The 16881-nt window shown below is 32.3% G+C and overlaps 1 protein-coding gene across 3 annotated transcripts in view; it reads right to left on the bottom strand.

Annotated features, from left to right (window-relative positions):
• Positions 1-16881, bottom strand: part of LOC137643987 (probable phosphorylase b kinase regulatory subunit beta) — a 647361-nt gene that overhangs the window by 306545 nt on the left and 323935 nt on the right. For 2 of the 3 annotated variants that reach the window (XM_068376819.1, XM_068376818.1), the window contains exon 12: positions 6238-6252. The exons of the other annotated variant lie outside the window; for it this stretch is intronic. In XM_068376819.1, coding sequence (XP_068232920.1) covers positions 6238-6252 — 15 coding nt within the window. The remainder of the gene's footprint in view (positions 1-6237; positions 6253-16881) is intronic. 3 annotated transcript variants of the gene reach the window in all.

Genomic DNA, 16881 nt, shown 5'->3' with positions numbered 1-16881 from the left:
CACAAAATAAATAACATAACTTCTTCCTAATGACATCAGAATTTTCTTTATAAACCTTAACTTCACTAATTTGACATAAAGCTTCTGAATTCCTACTTATCTTCTAACCAAATATTATTATTATTATCATTATCATTATTATTATTATTATTATTATTATTATTATAATTATTATTAATATTATTATTATTGTTATTATTATTATTAATATTATTAATTATTATCATTAATTATCAATATTAATATTAATAACATTATTAATCGTTATTATTATTATTTTTATTACTACTACTACTACTACTACTACTACTACTACTACTACTACTACTACTCATGCTCATACTACTACTACTATTACTATTACTACTACTACTACTACTACTACTACTACTAGCCAAGCTACAACCCTAGTTGGAAAAGCAAGATGCTATAAGCCCAAGGGGTCCAACAGGAAAATATGACCCAGTGAGGAAAGGAAATAAGTAAATGATGAGCAAACATTAACAATAAATCATAGGGAGATATGGAAAAAATTAGGCTAAAATTTCTTCTTGAAACTATTCTTAGCCCTAAAACTTGGCCAAAGGAACAATGCCATCTAGTCAATTGTAACACCCACATTCTTGGAAATCAACTGCAATTCATTAACACATATAGTCAAGCCAAGTGAAAAAAGGGGGACATGACTGTAAAGTCCTCAAATGACAGTCCTTCCAACTGTTCCAAACAAGGATATTCCAATGAATTGATCAAATGACAGATTTTTCAATGTCAAAGATCAGAAAATGGGTGCAATAATATTTGAAGAGAATAATTTAATACAATATGCATGAGCACAATATTAAGCATTTGCCTATAATCTTTGGTAGCGGAAATAGATATTTTCTTGTCATGAAAGATGAAATGCAAAAAAATTAACAATACGGTATGTTCTCTGTTTACAATGGAGATCTGTTTTGAAAATGTGATGCAAGTCAAATTTGAATTCAGTACAGTATGTAAGCATCAAAGTAAGCCCTCTATGCTAATACAATGTAGTAAAGTCATAAGCTAGGATATAAAAAATGCTTTATCATATGGAAACATAACTAGGACTAAAAATATGCAGGGAGGACATAGATATGCAGTTAAATGATAAGAAATAGCAAATAAAATAATAATTTACCTTTACTCCTGTGGTGTACTTGCACAATGGAAGGGGTATTACAAGGTGTAAACAGACGATTTATCATTATTATTATTAGCTAACCTATAACCCTAGTTGGAAAAACAAGATGCTATAAACCGCTGGGCTCCGACAGGGATAATAGCCCATTGAGGAAAGGAAATAAGGAAACATAGAATAATGTACCTGAGTATATCATCAAGCAAGAGAACCTCCAAGTCTAGAGAACAATGGTTGGATTTTGGAGTGTCCCTCTCCTAGAAGAGCTGCTTATCACAGCTAAAGAGCACCCCTACCCTCACCAAATGAAAAGCAGCTACTGAACAACACAGTGCACATTTAACACCTTGCGTGAAGAAGAATTTTTCAGTTATCATGCGTGTTGTCAGGAGTATGAGGAAAGAAAAAAAATTGCAAAGAATAGACCTGATTATTTGATGTATGTGTAGGCAAAGGAAAAATGAGCTGTAACTAGAGAGGGGTGCAATGTAGTACAATCTGGCCAGACAAAGGACACAATAACTCTCTAGGGGTAGTATCTTAATGGTTGACTGGTGCTTTGGCCAACTTAGAATGAGGAACTTGAGAGTCAGAAAAATCTGCTGAAGGTGTGGGAGACAATAGGACAAGTGAGTCTGGAGGACCTGCAGAAGGTGCTTGCTGGAGATATTGGGAGAGGTGAGTCAGGAGAACCTGCAGGTGCTGGAAATTGGGGCAGGTGAGTCTGAAGAAACTGAAAGTGCTGGAAACTTCCAAAACAAACCTGTTTCATCCATATTAAAAACTTGTTCCGCATGGTCACTTTCCTCCTTAATTATCACAGCCAACACATTAAGATGTCCACTTGCTGCTCACTTGCTGCTCTCTCTTCACTATTAGCAGCTTCACATTAAATTTTAATGTCATGATATTTGCACGTTCTTTATATTGCATGAACCCATCTCTACTGACCACAAACTTCACTCCCATCCCCCTTTTCCCTTATAAGTGTCAAACAAAGTTTGACACTGATTGTTCTCAATTTTGAAAAGCAGCATTCTGCACCATTGCAGTCATGGAAATTGCCAAGATAACCCTAAAAAATTGTAAAAGAAATAAAAAAACTTAAAATATAATAGCTGGATGTAGCATAATTATTGACTTCTACATTTTATTACACTCAAGAATATGGTGCAGGGTACAACACCCGTGGAGTAAAAGAAAACCTTTTACTGACATGCCAAGGTTAGCACTGTGGGAGCGACAGTGCTCTCCCTTCCTCTCAGCCTGTATCTCAGCCTTGAGTGCAGCTTCCTGTGCGCATGCACTAAACAGCCAAACACCACCCAGCTAGAACTGTGAAATGCAGTTCCATACAAAGATTCTATTACATTTTTTTATAAACTAAAGGATGGCTACTGACAATAAGCTTAAGGATTATTTATTGTACAAGTATAAAGAAAGAATTCAAGAAAAAATTATATTGAATATCAATATCAAATAAAAATAGGGGGTGCTGCTGTTCCACAATGCCTATACACAAGTTGCCACTGCTTTCAAGGTAGTACTTTATATGCGAAACTCCCTGTAACATCCGGTCGAGTCTATCGATGCAAATGATAACTTCTTGCAGAAGGGGTACTGGCTTTGGTATATCATGGCAACCTGTTTCCAAAATAACCAGGCCACAAAGGAGAGGAATAAAAAAACACTCAATGCTTGCTGGCAGAAATTGTACCCAGATTTGTCTCAAAAACTATAAGTTCTCTCCTGATGCAATCCACCACTCAGCAGTAGATGAGGCAGTGAGGCTGGTGAAATTGCTCCAAGGAGAGGGTTTCACAGATATGACTACCAACGATGTAAAGGAGATAACTGAGGTTGAGGCCCATTCAGATCTGTTAACAGATGAAGATCTGAGGGAGATGACTAAGTCAGTAGCTGAAGACAAAGAAGACAAGCATAAAGATCAAGACAGCAAAAATAGCCAAAGAACTTCAGACAATTGCAAAAGATTGGGACCCTTGGGTGATTCATGCATTGCAGCTTAGAAATTCAATTAATGGAGCTACAGAAGTTTATTGAGAACATTCTTTTGCAGAAGAAAAGGCTGCGTCAGAAATTTTTGAGGCGCCCCCCTCAAAAAAAATATGACAGGTAATATTTCATCCGTGGAAAGAGAAGTTACTTTGCTGGAGGAAGTGCCTGCTGAAATGGTGTTTTAAAAAAGGCAGTCAAGTTCTTCCCTGATGCGTAGTACATTTACTTAATCATCATCATCTACATATTTCAAAATTGCAAAGCTAATTAACCATAACCGTTATCTCCGTAATCAAGTTACATACCTTCACAGGTGAGTGTTCCGACTTACAATTTATCTTTTATGTATATATAAGGATGTGTCTTAAGTAAAGTAAGTTTTATCTCAAAAAGTATTTAAGAATGTATTACAAGTTTATAAGTGTTGGAAGAGTTGATAATAGCTTAAATTTATGAATAAAAATATTGGGAAAAAAAATATACCGTACATTTCGGTATACCCTTCGTGGATTTCAAGCTATAGCAAGGGAGTCTAGAACTTAGCACCCGCAATGGCCTTGTGATTACTGTATACAGTACCTTCATTTACTATTAGTGCTTCTGGGTTAGGATATTTGTAATGCCATAATAAATAATAATTTTTCTTATTATTTCACTCTACGAGGGACAAAGTTTTAAGAGTATTTGTACTGTATTCAACATGAATTTATTTTTATGATTATTTGTCCTGTAGTCAACATAGTTAATTTTAAGATTAAGATAACTTTGATTGCCTTGCTTCTACCAGTACACAAAAATATAAATGTAAAAATTTTTATATTTTACTGATGATAGCTTTGGCTGGATACTGGTTTTATTCGAGTTTCACTCCTTTTTATCGCAAAGCCATGTTAACCCCAAAAACAATACTTGGTAAAATATTTATGACTCAGAAGCAGATTGAATTGTGCTCTTGACACATTTCAAAATGTTAAAGTGGTCAAGTCGTAACTTGTGTATGCATTTCTATCTGTAAAATATGTAACCTGCTTTCTATGAGCATCCGCAACAAATAATGTTCTTAATTTTGGACACTTCTATTTTGAGTGGCAATAGATAAAAACAATCAATTCCATTCTCAATCTTTCTAAATAATTTGGTTCCTCAAAGATAAATCCTTAAAAGGAAAAGAAGGATGCATTCCTTCATCTCTAGCTAAAGAGGCAAGTGTAGGTGCAAGATAAAGCTACCAACTGGTCTGTCTTAGTTATGAAACCAGGCACAGTGGACGGGCCAAAAATTTTACAATCCTCTATGGATTATGGCTTGAGAAAGTATGTCATTCCCTCGTCTATCGGGGAATCTAGGTCATTCTAAGAATACTAATGAAGCTGTCTTCAGTGTAAGGACCTTTTTGGGAGCATTCAATTGAAGAACATTCAATGAACTGGAAAGATGTTTCAACAAAAAAGGAAAATACCAGGATGAAAAGCAGAGTCCTTAAAGGACCTTCTCTTTCAAAAGCTTGTTATATGACTTGAAAGTAACCAAGGTTATGATTCTATTCCAAATACCTGTAAAACAAAGTGACTACATATGGTATAATGAATGAGTATGGAACATGCAAGTCATATGCACGGAAACCCTTTTGAATATGGATCCACTTTCAGTGTTAGAATTTTGGATTTTTCATAAAATGTAGGCTTTGCAATTAAGAGAAGAAATTTAGCACTATACCATCAAATTAAAGAAATCCAACATGCACTTAATACATCCAGTCAAGGCTTTGGCTAATTAAAAAAAATAATCAAAATGACATTAGATGAGAGAAGATGCTGTTTGCTCACTTATTTATTATATACAATACATACAATATGGCAAAAATTTGTATTTCATTCCAAATATTTGAAAAGCTTAACTCTCTTTGAATGAATAGCACATGAATTCCAGGTATTTTCATTTAATAATAAATTATTACACATTTATTATGAGAGAGAGAGAGAGAGAGAGAGAGAGAGAGAGAGAGAGAGAGAGAGAGAGAGAGAGAGAGAGAGAGAGAGAGAGAGAGAGAGAGAGAGAGAGTGTGTGTGTCTGTGTGTGTGTGTGTGTGTGTGTGTAGCAGCCCACATGCTGGTTTGATGAATAATATAACTCTGGGGATTTATTCTCTAGGAATTAGAATAATTTGGAGGTCAAAGTTGTGAAATACTCTCATTCTTAGTTTATCCTAAGTCTGAACATTTCCTTTTAGCAGAAGCATTTATTTTAGTCTAAAAGATAAGTAATCTAGAGTTTAAAAGATATTTCTGATTATAACAAAATTACACGCTATCTTAAAAGAAAGCTTTTTAAACATAGAATAAAATGCTGATATACAATATGTATAACTAGCCACATTCTTTTTCCTTTGCATAAAATATTTGGATGGTACATTCTTTGTTCTTTAAATGGTTTTCCTTTACCTACAGGAAAATGGATAGTAGTCTGTCTTTTTTTTTTCTTTCACCAAATTATCATTTTTTTTCCTTTTCCCTTAAGGGTGGCATTGTTGATAAGTAAACTTTGGTGGAAAACATTCTAAATTGGTCCGTATATGGTTGGCCACGGATAAATAACTCATGGACAGCAAGCCCATTGATGAGGATGGCCAATTGTGCTAACTTTTGTTTCTAGAGATACAGTAATATAATAATATTTCAAACATTCTCAATTACTTTACATAGAACAACAGATCAGATATTTTCATACTTAAAAATAAAAATCCATGACATCACAAAGAATGATTTTCCATGTGATTCTTTAAAAAAAGTTTACTATACATTAAAAACTATGCTAGTAACTAAATCTATTTGCACATTAATAGTATCATTACTGAATTTGACCACTACCTTATTTAATAAGAAGTATGTATCTATTAAAGATGCAAAACATGCATTTTCTAAGAATAGTTTTTGACCCAAGTATTTATTCTAAACATTCTGTAAGGCTTTAAAACTACTTCTAAGGAATTTCTAATATCTATGAACAGATTTTGCTGTATATACAATAGCAAAGAACAAATAACAGGTACTCACTTTGGAAGACTTGCTCTACAAATGCATGAAAAGGTAAGAAAATTTTATCAAATATTTGCACAATTTTAATTATGAGGAGAAATACAAGCATATAAACATAAAGAGTAGTAGTGAAAATAAAAAACCTGAATGTATAAGGCTTAAGAAGATTATTTTTATCATTAAGGTATTAAGAGTGTTTCAATAGATCTCTTCCAACTCCAAATAGCAAAGAAAAGACCTTCAATTCCACACAAATAAAAAAGCTGCAAGCAAAGTTTTAAGAGGGAAAGCATTCACAAAAGTATGCAAACATTAATTACCTGCAGGTGTTAACGTATACATTTGAATGATGCACTGTGTTACTCTGTGTCAAATACCACAAATATAGTTCTGATATAAATGCTAAATGCTGTAAATACTACACGTAGTACAGTAAAATAGAATAAAAACAATAATCCTATCGACTTTAAGGCACATAAGTATTCATACAAACATTTCCGCTTAATGATAAAATTTTTCTTACGTAGAGAATACAGAATTATGAAACTGAATTATAACATTAAAAATCTAACCCACCTAGATAATACAATAATAAGTCCTGGAAAAGAAAACCTTCTGGGCTCATTATCAAATTCCTAAGACTTCTATGTTAATTAAAATTCATAAAATCAATATTTCATTCTATTAATTTCAATTGCCCAATTGGCCCTTCAAACCCTATTGTATAAAGCCAATCCAAATATTGTACATAATATTTTAGCATTTTATTTACACAAGTCATTTCTTAACCATTATGCCTCACTCTTAATATCATCAAAATCACTTTAGGTTGAATGTGTTCCTTTTTCACTCTAGTCTAGGTTTGATGTCTAACTATTACAACAAAGCAATAGTAGTGAAATATACATACAGACATTACAAGGAGACATATGAAGGGCTAAATATTCAGTGTGATATTTCTAATTACTCTTAACCAAAATAATTGAGGCAATTTTCATAGCCTAAAATCTATATACTATACTGTACTATATAGTCATATCAAATGGTAAAAGCTTTACAACATTTATCAAATAAATATTTGAAAATTTAGCTATATTCTCATGACAATAAGAATTTGAACTTCTGCCCTCTGGTGCTTTACTAGAACCAAATACTGTTAGGCTTTAAGTACTGACTTGAACTATAAATTTCTAATACAGTACTTTAATTAAACAACATATGTCTAAGACTTTATCTACAAATTTCTCACATTTTAGCTTGTTTGGAAACAATAAAAAAAAGAATAATTTTATAAGTGAAAAGACCACTTTTTAGTGTAAATGATGCAGATAAGCATATAGAACTGTGCTGATACTGCTTGATTGCAGCAATTGATGAAAAAATCTCTCTCCTCCCAAAATATAAACCTTACAAATCCTTTCACAGATGTTCAGTTCATCTTCAACATAGACAAAAATATCAAACATTTATAAAAACCCTTGAATGAGAGGATAAGTTCCAACTGACTAGTAAGAAATGAAAGCAATCATTGAAAAAATTCTGATGCCCTATTAGGAACTACAATTTCCTATAAAGCAAAATAAGGCAAAATAAGATGGGGTCAATTATTTGGATATATCAGCCCTTTTTATTTGTTTTCTATTAGCCTTTTCCTTTCTTTACGGTTGGGTTTGATAGAGACATGTTCTCTTGGTGTAAGAATCAATATCTAGGCCTATAGGAAAATTTCTACACAACCTGAGATTCTGTAACTTGGAGAGCAATTTTCAAATGTTCAAAGCAATAGTACAATAAAAATATATATAAAAAAAGAATAATTAGTATATTTAAGTATTGAAAAAACAATTTTTCATGGAAGGCATCAGTAAGTTTAATAACAACGCAGAGATAAAATAGAAACAATCTAGGATAAATTTAAAGATGAAATGTATGTAAATATTTAAGTATTCTGGCCCCCAACCAAACAAAATATTTCCATCATCACTAGCACTTTCTTAATTTAACTACAATATTGATCACAAAAAAGTTAATAAAAATTGCTGAGATTCTCAAAACTAAAAGTCCTCGATAAAAAGGAATTCAACAACTAGATTAGATAAGATAAAAACAATAGTAAAATATGTTTAGTTTATTTTTCAAAATAGATTCCGCTTTTAGGTATGCAGTTAGTTTAAACAACAATGCCTTCCTTTCATAAGGTTCAATAATACACAGTATTCCAGATGTTCTATTCCTGCTTTACCCAAATTGTGGAATGATCTTTCTAATCTAATAGTTGAATCAGTGGAACTTCTGAAGTTCAAATTTGTTGCAAATGTTTTTTATTAATCAGTTGGACATAAGTCTTGTTCCATGAACTAACTGTTACTTATTGAGTTAGCACTGAATCTATTTCAATTTCTATAATCTTTCATTTCTCTTTTTTAGTTTATTTTTCAAATGCCAAGGACCTAAAGCTTGTAACATTTTGCTTTTTCAATTGGGGTTTGTTGGATATGAGTAAACATCCTATTTTATTCCTTTTATTTTGTTATATATTTTTCTTTAAATTTTCCTTATTGCTTTTATTAATTTTGATGTATGATATGATTAGGTTTATGTTTTTATAACTGATACTTATTTACCCAGAGCTATCTGGGAAATTGTGTTTTTGACTTAATGTAAAAACAGAGAGAGCTTGGGCAAGGAACGTTTTGTTTGGATCCCAACCATTTTCTTTTCCTCTAGTGTCTTTGTTCGCTACCATTGTTGCTGTTTGAGTGGGGCGAATAAGGTTAAAGTTTGGCAGTTATAATAATATAGCTGTCTTAAATTTGCAGGGGATTATATATCAAACATGCATGGGAGTGTTAAAATTTAGCAAATATGTGCTGTACCCTTAATAAGAACCATAAGACTTAATAAGACCCTTTATTTCCTTATACAACTAAAGAAATGGCCATCCTGTATATATGTAAAAAAAATATAATTAAGACAGTAACTCCAAAAAAGGTTAAATCTAGCATAGTAAATGTAATTTACATGTTTCAGATATATTAAAAATAATAAAATTCCTGAATGCTGAGGACCAGTTATTACATGATTTTTTTTTTAACTAGGAATGGAATTTTAAAAATAAATGCTGTTATTTCTATATATACTAATGTTCATATCGCTTCTTCAAAACCTCAATTTAATAACATTTACCAGATATTATTTTTCAATTTCCCATTTTCTTTCCTTTCCATAGACAACAGCCTCTAGTAAAGTAATGAGAGACACTAACAATTAATGGCAAGAGGTGAAGCGTCAAGGCCTTGGTTATTTTCATTTCAAAGTAAAATTTATTCCCTATTCCTTGACATCATAAGTCAGTGGGGAAAAGGAGTATACCAAATCCTGTTTTACATAGAATTTTAGCTTATCAAGTCAGCCAGACTGAACGTTCAGAATAACAAGTCTAAATGCGCATCTTGGGCAGGCAAACCGGCCTTAACAGGTTGTCACTCCTAAATAAGCTCCCACGAGACTTCCGAAAGATTGACGATAATAAGGCTTTCATGAGTAAACTGAAGACATTCTTGTCCTGTGAGTATTTTAATAGTGAAAATTAAACAATAAACAAGCAATATGCAGTGTGAATGTTGAATGTTTTCGAACGAACATGATAAAATGACCGTGGAGGTCCAGTAAAGAGTAGGAATTCTCCAACATATTTGATATACGTTTGTTTATAAATGGTACAAGAGCTGCTGCTCATTTGCTCATTTTCAATTCCAGGGGCAAGGCAAAGCTTTGGCAACCACACCTCAAGTGTACTAGCACACTAGCAGTATATTTTAGTAATACGCATTTCTTCCTCTTCTATCAATTGTCTTTTTCAACACATATGATATGGAATTTCTTTTTTTATATATTTCTCTCACTGAATGGAAATAGTCCTACTATTTCTTTATGCTTTGTTCCTAGTAAGACTCTTTTTGGTAAAAAGGCATTAGTCTTTACCATAACCCACATTGAGCAAGTGGCTGAGATAATTGAACGAAGTGCACTGCCATCCAAAATGTGATGGAACAAATCAGCTTTAGCTGAAACTTCACCAACCACATTAAAGAGATAAGAGGTACCATACAATATGAAACACAATCGACAGATTATAAACAAGTTTGCTTTAGAGTGCTTACTTTAGAGAGTGCGGGAATATTAGGATCAAGACTATTGACTCGGTCTTCTACCTCACAATCTAGTTGTCTAAAATAGCAACCAGGAATGCAGGGGTTTATCAGCAGAGAATCTTAACTATGTAATAAAGTGAACATTCAGAACCATTACTGAATGGACCATTTTGTTATTAAAAGAATGGAGATTTACCAGCCCCATGACTGAAATTTGATTGCTACAGAGCTGGCCCAAATAAATTCAGAATACTGTATACAATATATTAAATCTTCATAAAAATAAGTTAGAAATTAAAACCTATGATAAATATATATTCAAATTTTATCTACTAAACTTGTGCTTCATAAAAAACATTAAATTCTTCCAAACAAAAATATTCAGAAACAGATAAGTTTTCTGACCAAAACATAAATCTCTATGAATTTTAAAAACATTACACTTATAAAACCTATGTTGGATGGTTAAAATAGTACCACACTCACTGCAGTTGGGGACAGTTTCGTGAGGTATGTACATTAAAAAGTCATGGGTCAATTTTATTTGATCAATAGGCCATCTTGCTAAAATTACTTTCATCCTTCTATTCCTCTGGTATGATAATTCCCACGAAGAAACAATTGGTTTCAATTGCTTTAATTTATTGTAATGAGACTCATTATTCCAAATCATTTCCCATTTTGCTAAAATGAAATGTTTCATGGTGGTTATTTATCTTTAATGGGTACTTTAATGTTCTTTTATGGTAATTCTATTGATTATTTAGCAGCAGCATTGGCCTTTTCATTACCAACAACCACAACATGGGCAGAAATCCAACATATTTTAACATTTACCCCTTGCGAATGGAATTTGTTAAACTCTTCAATTTTCAATACTAATTGGTTCTTATGCAGGAACCTTTTAGAGCTTCTAGAGCACTTCTTGAATCATTTCAGATGACAAACTTATGATGCCCCTATCTTCAATAGATTTAATCATGTCAATTGCTAGTAAAATTGTGGATAGTTCAGATGTGAATACTGATGCTTCACTGGGTGGTGATAGCTGGCCTATTTTGTCTGAGGAGACTGTAGCACAGCCAGCACCCGTAAAAGATTTAGAACCATTAGTATACTGTATATAGTATAACGAGGTCCTTTCCTTTGAGTATGTTGTTTGGGTTGACACAGAATATAACTAAATTTCTTTGATAAACAAAAAAAAGGAGAATATTTTTGTTTCCTTTATGATCCAAGGTGAAGGAAAAAAAAATGCTTCAATAAGGTTCATTCTGAAGTTCCAACAGAAACCTATTTGCTCTTTTAGGGAATGGCAGTTCATGATCATTTATAAATATTTTTCTATCATTGAAGAATTTTTTGTGTTGAAGAATTAGTGAATATTATTTTTAATGTACTTTGCATTGTTTCAAAAACTTGATGTAAGGACAATGGTGGTTCCCCACTTTCATATAATACTGAAATACTTGGGGAAGATATAATGGTTCCACTACAAATTCTTAGACCCTGAGTGTGTAATTGGATATAAAGACTTCAAAGAAGCTTCAGATCTTGATCCATATATTGGGCTACCATAATCCAAAGCCGTGGAAAGAGAGTTTGGCCGTGCTCACACGTGACTGGTCGGATTCAGTCATGTGAGATAAAGGCACCATATTGTAGCTGTCAGGTGATCGACAGAGTAAACATTCTCAAAAGTAATTTGGAAGAATTATCATAATTCACAGGGATTATGGTAAGCTGTGTGGCTGTGGGATGTTCAGTACAGTTTCAGAAAGGTAAAATGATGCATAAATTCTCTACACAGGGGACAGCAAAGGGAAATAAAAGTGTAAAGAAAATATTGAACATGACAATTTGCTCAGAAAGTTTAAGTTTTCTTCTCTACCCTTATAACGGGAATGATTTCAATTCTTACAGCTACTATCATACCATGAAGGTTTATATTCATAATTTATTCATTGATGATGGATATAGTTAAATGATAATTTATTTCATATGAAGGATCCTTTTAATGTGGATCAATACAAACTGAGAATAGCTGATAGCCTTAAAAAATCAAGTTATGTGCAGTCCCAACGAGCTTTACTTTCACTACATCAAAGTCTACATTACAGAAACATCCACTGAAAAGATAGGTAACAGAACCTGAGGATCTCCTCCAAAACAAATACTTGCTGAACATTTGTATTCAAAATCATTACAGTTTGCTGCTCTTAATGAAAGTACAGTGGTACCTCTACATACGAATTTAATTCGTTCCACAACCAACTTCGGATGTAGAAACGAATTTTCCCATAAAAAAATATGGTAATTCATTTAATTCGTTCCTCAGCCTAAAAACCCATAATAAATCCTTAATAAATGGCTACACATAATTACACATAACAATAACATAACTGCATAATATGAAAGAAGCATGTAAAAAAGATAATTATAAAGATATAATAAATAAAAAATGTGTTTTATTGCCACTTTACCTTAGAGACAGGCCAACGCAGGTGTAGGATTTGCTACGCCAGGAGGAGATGGACGATCGGCGAGAAGTTAGACATGGTGTTAACATGTTCTTTAAATAAATACTCTCTCTCTCTCTCTCTTGTTCTTCTTCACTGTTAGTGTTAGATACGTCTATTAATTTTTTCTGAGAGAGAGAGAGAGAGAGAGAGAGAGAGAGAGAGAGAGAGAGAGAGAGAGAGAGAGAGAGAGAGAGAGAGAGAGAGAGAGAGAGATTAAACAAAAATGAGAGATTAAACAAAAATGTGTTGTGTACATATGATTTTTAACAGCGTTAACGAGTTGAAAGACAGTTAAATGTAACTAAAAAAACAAAATCAGCGAATCTGAATTCCTTTATTAACTAAAAACAAATATTGATACAAACACACTCGTGTGCGTGTGCGCAAACACACACACACGCACGAGGAGACACGATCGGCGAGGAGGTAGAGATGGTGACTGTGATAACATACCGTAACTTACACTACGGAAATTTTAATCTAACTTAGCCTATTTATTTTTTTTTTTTATTTTTATATTTCATATTTTTTACATATTTTTTCTTTTGATTTTTTTATTTTCATCCCTTTCAGTGACGAGTTACAGTATTTTATCGCAGTCACCATCTCTACCTCCTCCCCAACCGTCTCTCTTACTGCGGAGCAATCCTTGCACCTGTGTGTGTGTTTGAGCACACGCACACGAGTGTGTTTGTATCAATATTTCTTTTAGTTAATAAAGGAATTCAGATTAGCTGTTATTACTTTTTTAGTTACATTTAATTGTTTTTCAACTCGTTGACGCTGTTGAAAATCATATGTACTCTAAACACATTTTTGTTTAATCTCTCTCTCTCTCAGAAAAAAAAATAATAGACGTATCTAACACTATAACAGCGAAGAAGAACGAGAGAGAGAGAGAGAGAGAGAGAGAGAGAGAGAGAGAGAGAGAGAGAGAGGAGAGAGAGAGAGAGAGAGAGAGAGAGAGAGAGAGATATTTCATTTAAAGAACTTGTTAATGCTATGTTTAAAGAGAAACAGAAAAAGAGAGAAGTCTTATTTAAAAGAGCTTGTTAATGCTATCATGGTTTTCTTTGCTTCACTTTTTTCTTTCTTTCTGTTCATCACGCTGGCCCTTCTCACAAATGATCATTGCCAACAATCTCTTTGTCCTTCATCCCTATCAACAAAAGGCGTTCTATCTCTTCCAGGGTATTGCTACGATGTCTTGTAATAATGGTGATCTCCTTCGATGGTTATTTGCTTTAATGGCTGCCTTCAGCTTGATGATCCTCGAGATCATAGGCCTATTCCGACTATATTGTTTAGCCATACAGTATCACTCACATGCACACTGCTCTCATATTTTTCTATAATTTCTTGCTTCAATTCTAATGAGAGAATTGCCTTCTTCCTGTACTGAAACTTAGCTTCTTAGGCACCATGATTATAGGTAAAATCAAAAAGGAAATGTGAGAAAAGGAAGGAAATAAGCACTGTTAATAACAGACCAAACAGAGGACAACCACACGATACACACAAGAATAGAGAACTGAGCACTCGACGCTCAATGGCGTAATGTTTACTTCGTGTGTCGAAATAAAATTCGTGTGTCGAAATAAAATTCGGGTGTAGAGTAAAAAATTTGCTCGAATTTTACTTCGGATGTTGGAAAATTTGGATGTAGATACGTTCGTGTGTAGAGGTTCCACTGTAATTCTATTACATTAATATAAGAGTTAATTATCTTTTTTGCAGATATTTATATCTATCCAAAGATATACTGTTCAATATATATATATATATATATATATATATATATATATATATATATATATATATATATATATATATATATATACATACATATATATATATATATATATATATATATATATATATATATATATATATATATATATATATATAATGTAAGAGTTAATTATCTTATTTGCAGATATCTATATTTATACAAAGATATATATACACACACACACACACACATATATATATATATATATATATATATATATATATATATATATATATATATATATATATATATATACAAATATATATATATAGATATATATATGTATGTATATATATATATATATATATATATATATATATATATATATATATAAATATATATATATATATATATATATATATATATATATATATATATATATAATATATTATATATATATATATATATATATATATATATGGCGCTAGGAAAATTCCCAGTGGAAAAATTTCCAGGCGGAAAATTGCCAGTAAGGAAAATTTCCATGCAGAATATTGCCAGGCAGAAGATTGCCATTGCCCATTTTATTACTTTTTTTAATTGAAGGCATAAGATTTTAAAGAAAAGAAAATTATTGATTTTAAATAAGACACCACGTCATTATAATTGATAATTGATAAAATTATATCATTTCAACTTTTATAATTGTTCAATCTTACTTAAAGCTATCATTTCTGCTTTCGGAATAGTAATTGTTCAATATTACCCAAATTACCATTTCTCCTTTCGTAATTGTTCATTGTTACCCAAACTACTATTTATCCTTTTGTTTATATTTATTGGCTTACCAAAAGAAGAAATTGATTTGAAATAAAAGACATTACATCATAATATAATTGATAAAATTCACTAAATATAATCAAACAAAATATAAATGTTATGAAATATAAAACTGTAGAAAAAAAATCTAAAATTTTTTTTTCAAATGAGTGTAGGTTATACGCAACAGATCGAAAAAATTAGATTTTACGATCTTCATCATACTGCGCAACAGTTTCTCTCCAGTTTATCATTGATATCTTTATATTTTTTTTTTGATAATGAATCTCATCTCCTTTTTCGAATTGTAGAATTTTTGTAGGCACTAAAATTTCCTCCATCTTTAAAAATTCAATGCATCTCCAGATATTAGGATGACATTGTGAAATACTTTGGAAAAAGGTATTGTTGAAAGCTTCGATGCTATTGTTGGTTCGTGGCATGCAGTGCTCTACTCTATAATGAACATTCCACATAGGAATCGGGAATAATGGTGTCGATCTTCTCCTATTGTTACCCCTTCCTCTAATAACACCCATGTATGTCAATTCAAAATAAGATAAAAATTCTTCAGGTATGTCTTCATCCTCCGAAAGCTCTTCAAAATCTGTACCGACATCATGACACGGGAGGAGAGCCAAAGCTGAAAAACATCGTAACTTTAAACTGAAGCCGCTGTCATTGTGATATCGATTTTTGTAACCAAGGTTCACAAGCTCTCTATAGTTTGCCTGGCAGAAATGGAAAAATCATCCAGTTTTGTTGGTTTGTGGAAAAACACTATTTAGTCCATTTATCGAAGCTTTTTCGAAGTCACTCATAGCCGCGTGGGGTTCTTGTTGTACTAAATTCTTAATTATATTAAACAGCTTTTCATATGTAACTTCACTTTTGTTGGGAAGGAATGCAAAAGCATGTGGAAAACTAGATTTTTCAACTTGGGCATGAATTGTAAAAAGTTGAAAATATATATTAGGGGACACTTTAAACGTTCCATCCATAGCCCAGTTTTTGTAGTTTCTTAAATCTTCAATCCCATCATTCGTGCAAAATAATAAGATTCGATTCTCATCCTCGACTCCAGAATCATACGGGAGGAATTTCTCTCCAGAATTAAGAGTTTGAAATTCGATTGGAATTACAAATCCTGTCCTTTCAGAAGGAATTTTTGGGGCACAAGATGTTTCCTGTCTCCAATGCCTAACATTCCTACTTAAATGTTGCAAATTTGGTAACTCAGCACATGCAGTCATCTAAAGATGATAAATACTCTGCAACCAAAGAATGAGTAGGATGACTTGAAGTTGATGTGTCTTTATTCAGCTTTTAAATGGCTGCCTTGGCTTCTACTTTGCTCTTGTCGGCACTGTGATTGTGTTCATTAACATGTTTCAAAATTTCGTAATCATGGTTCTTTGATTTTGAATGTAGTCTT

The sequence above is a fragment of the Palaemon carinicauda genome, chromosome 7 (assembly GCF_036898095.1).
Source record: "Palaemon carinicauda isolate YSFRI2023 chromosome 7, ASM3689809v2, whole genome shotgun sequence".
In the NCBI taxonomy this organism is placed as follows: Eukaryota; Metazoa; Arthropoda; class Malacostraca; order Decapoda; family Palaemonidae; genus Palaemon; species Palaemon carinicauda.
Note: the sequence above shows the minus strand (reverse complement) of the source record. Positions and strands in the feature narration are given on the sequence as shown.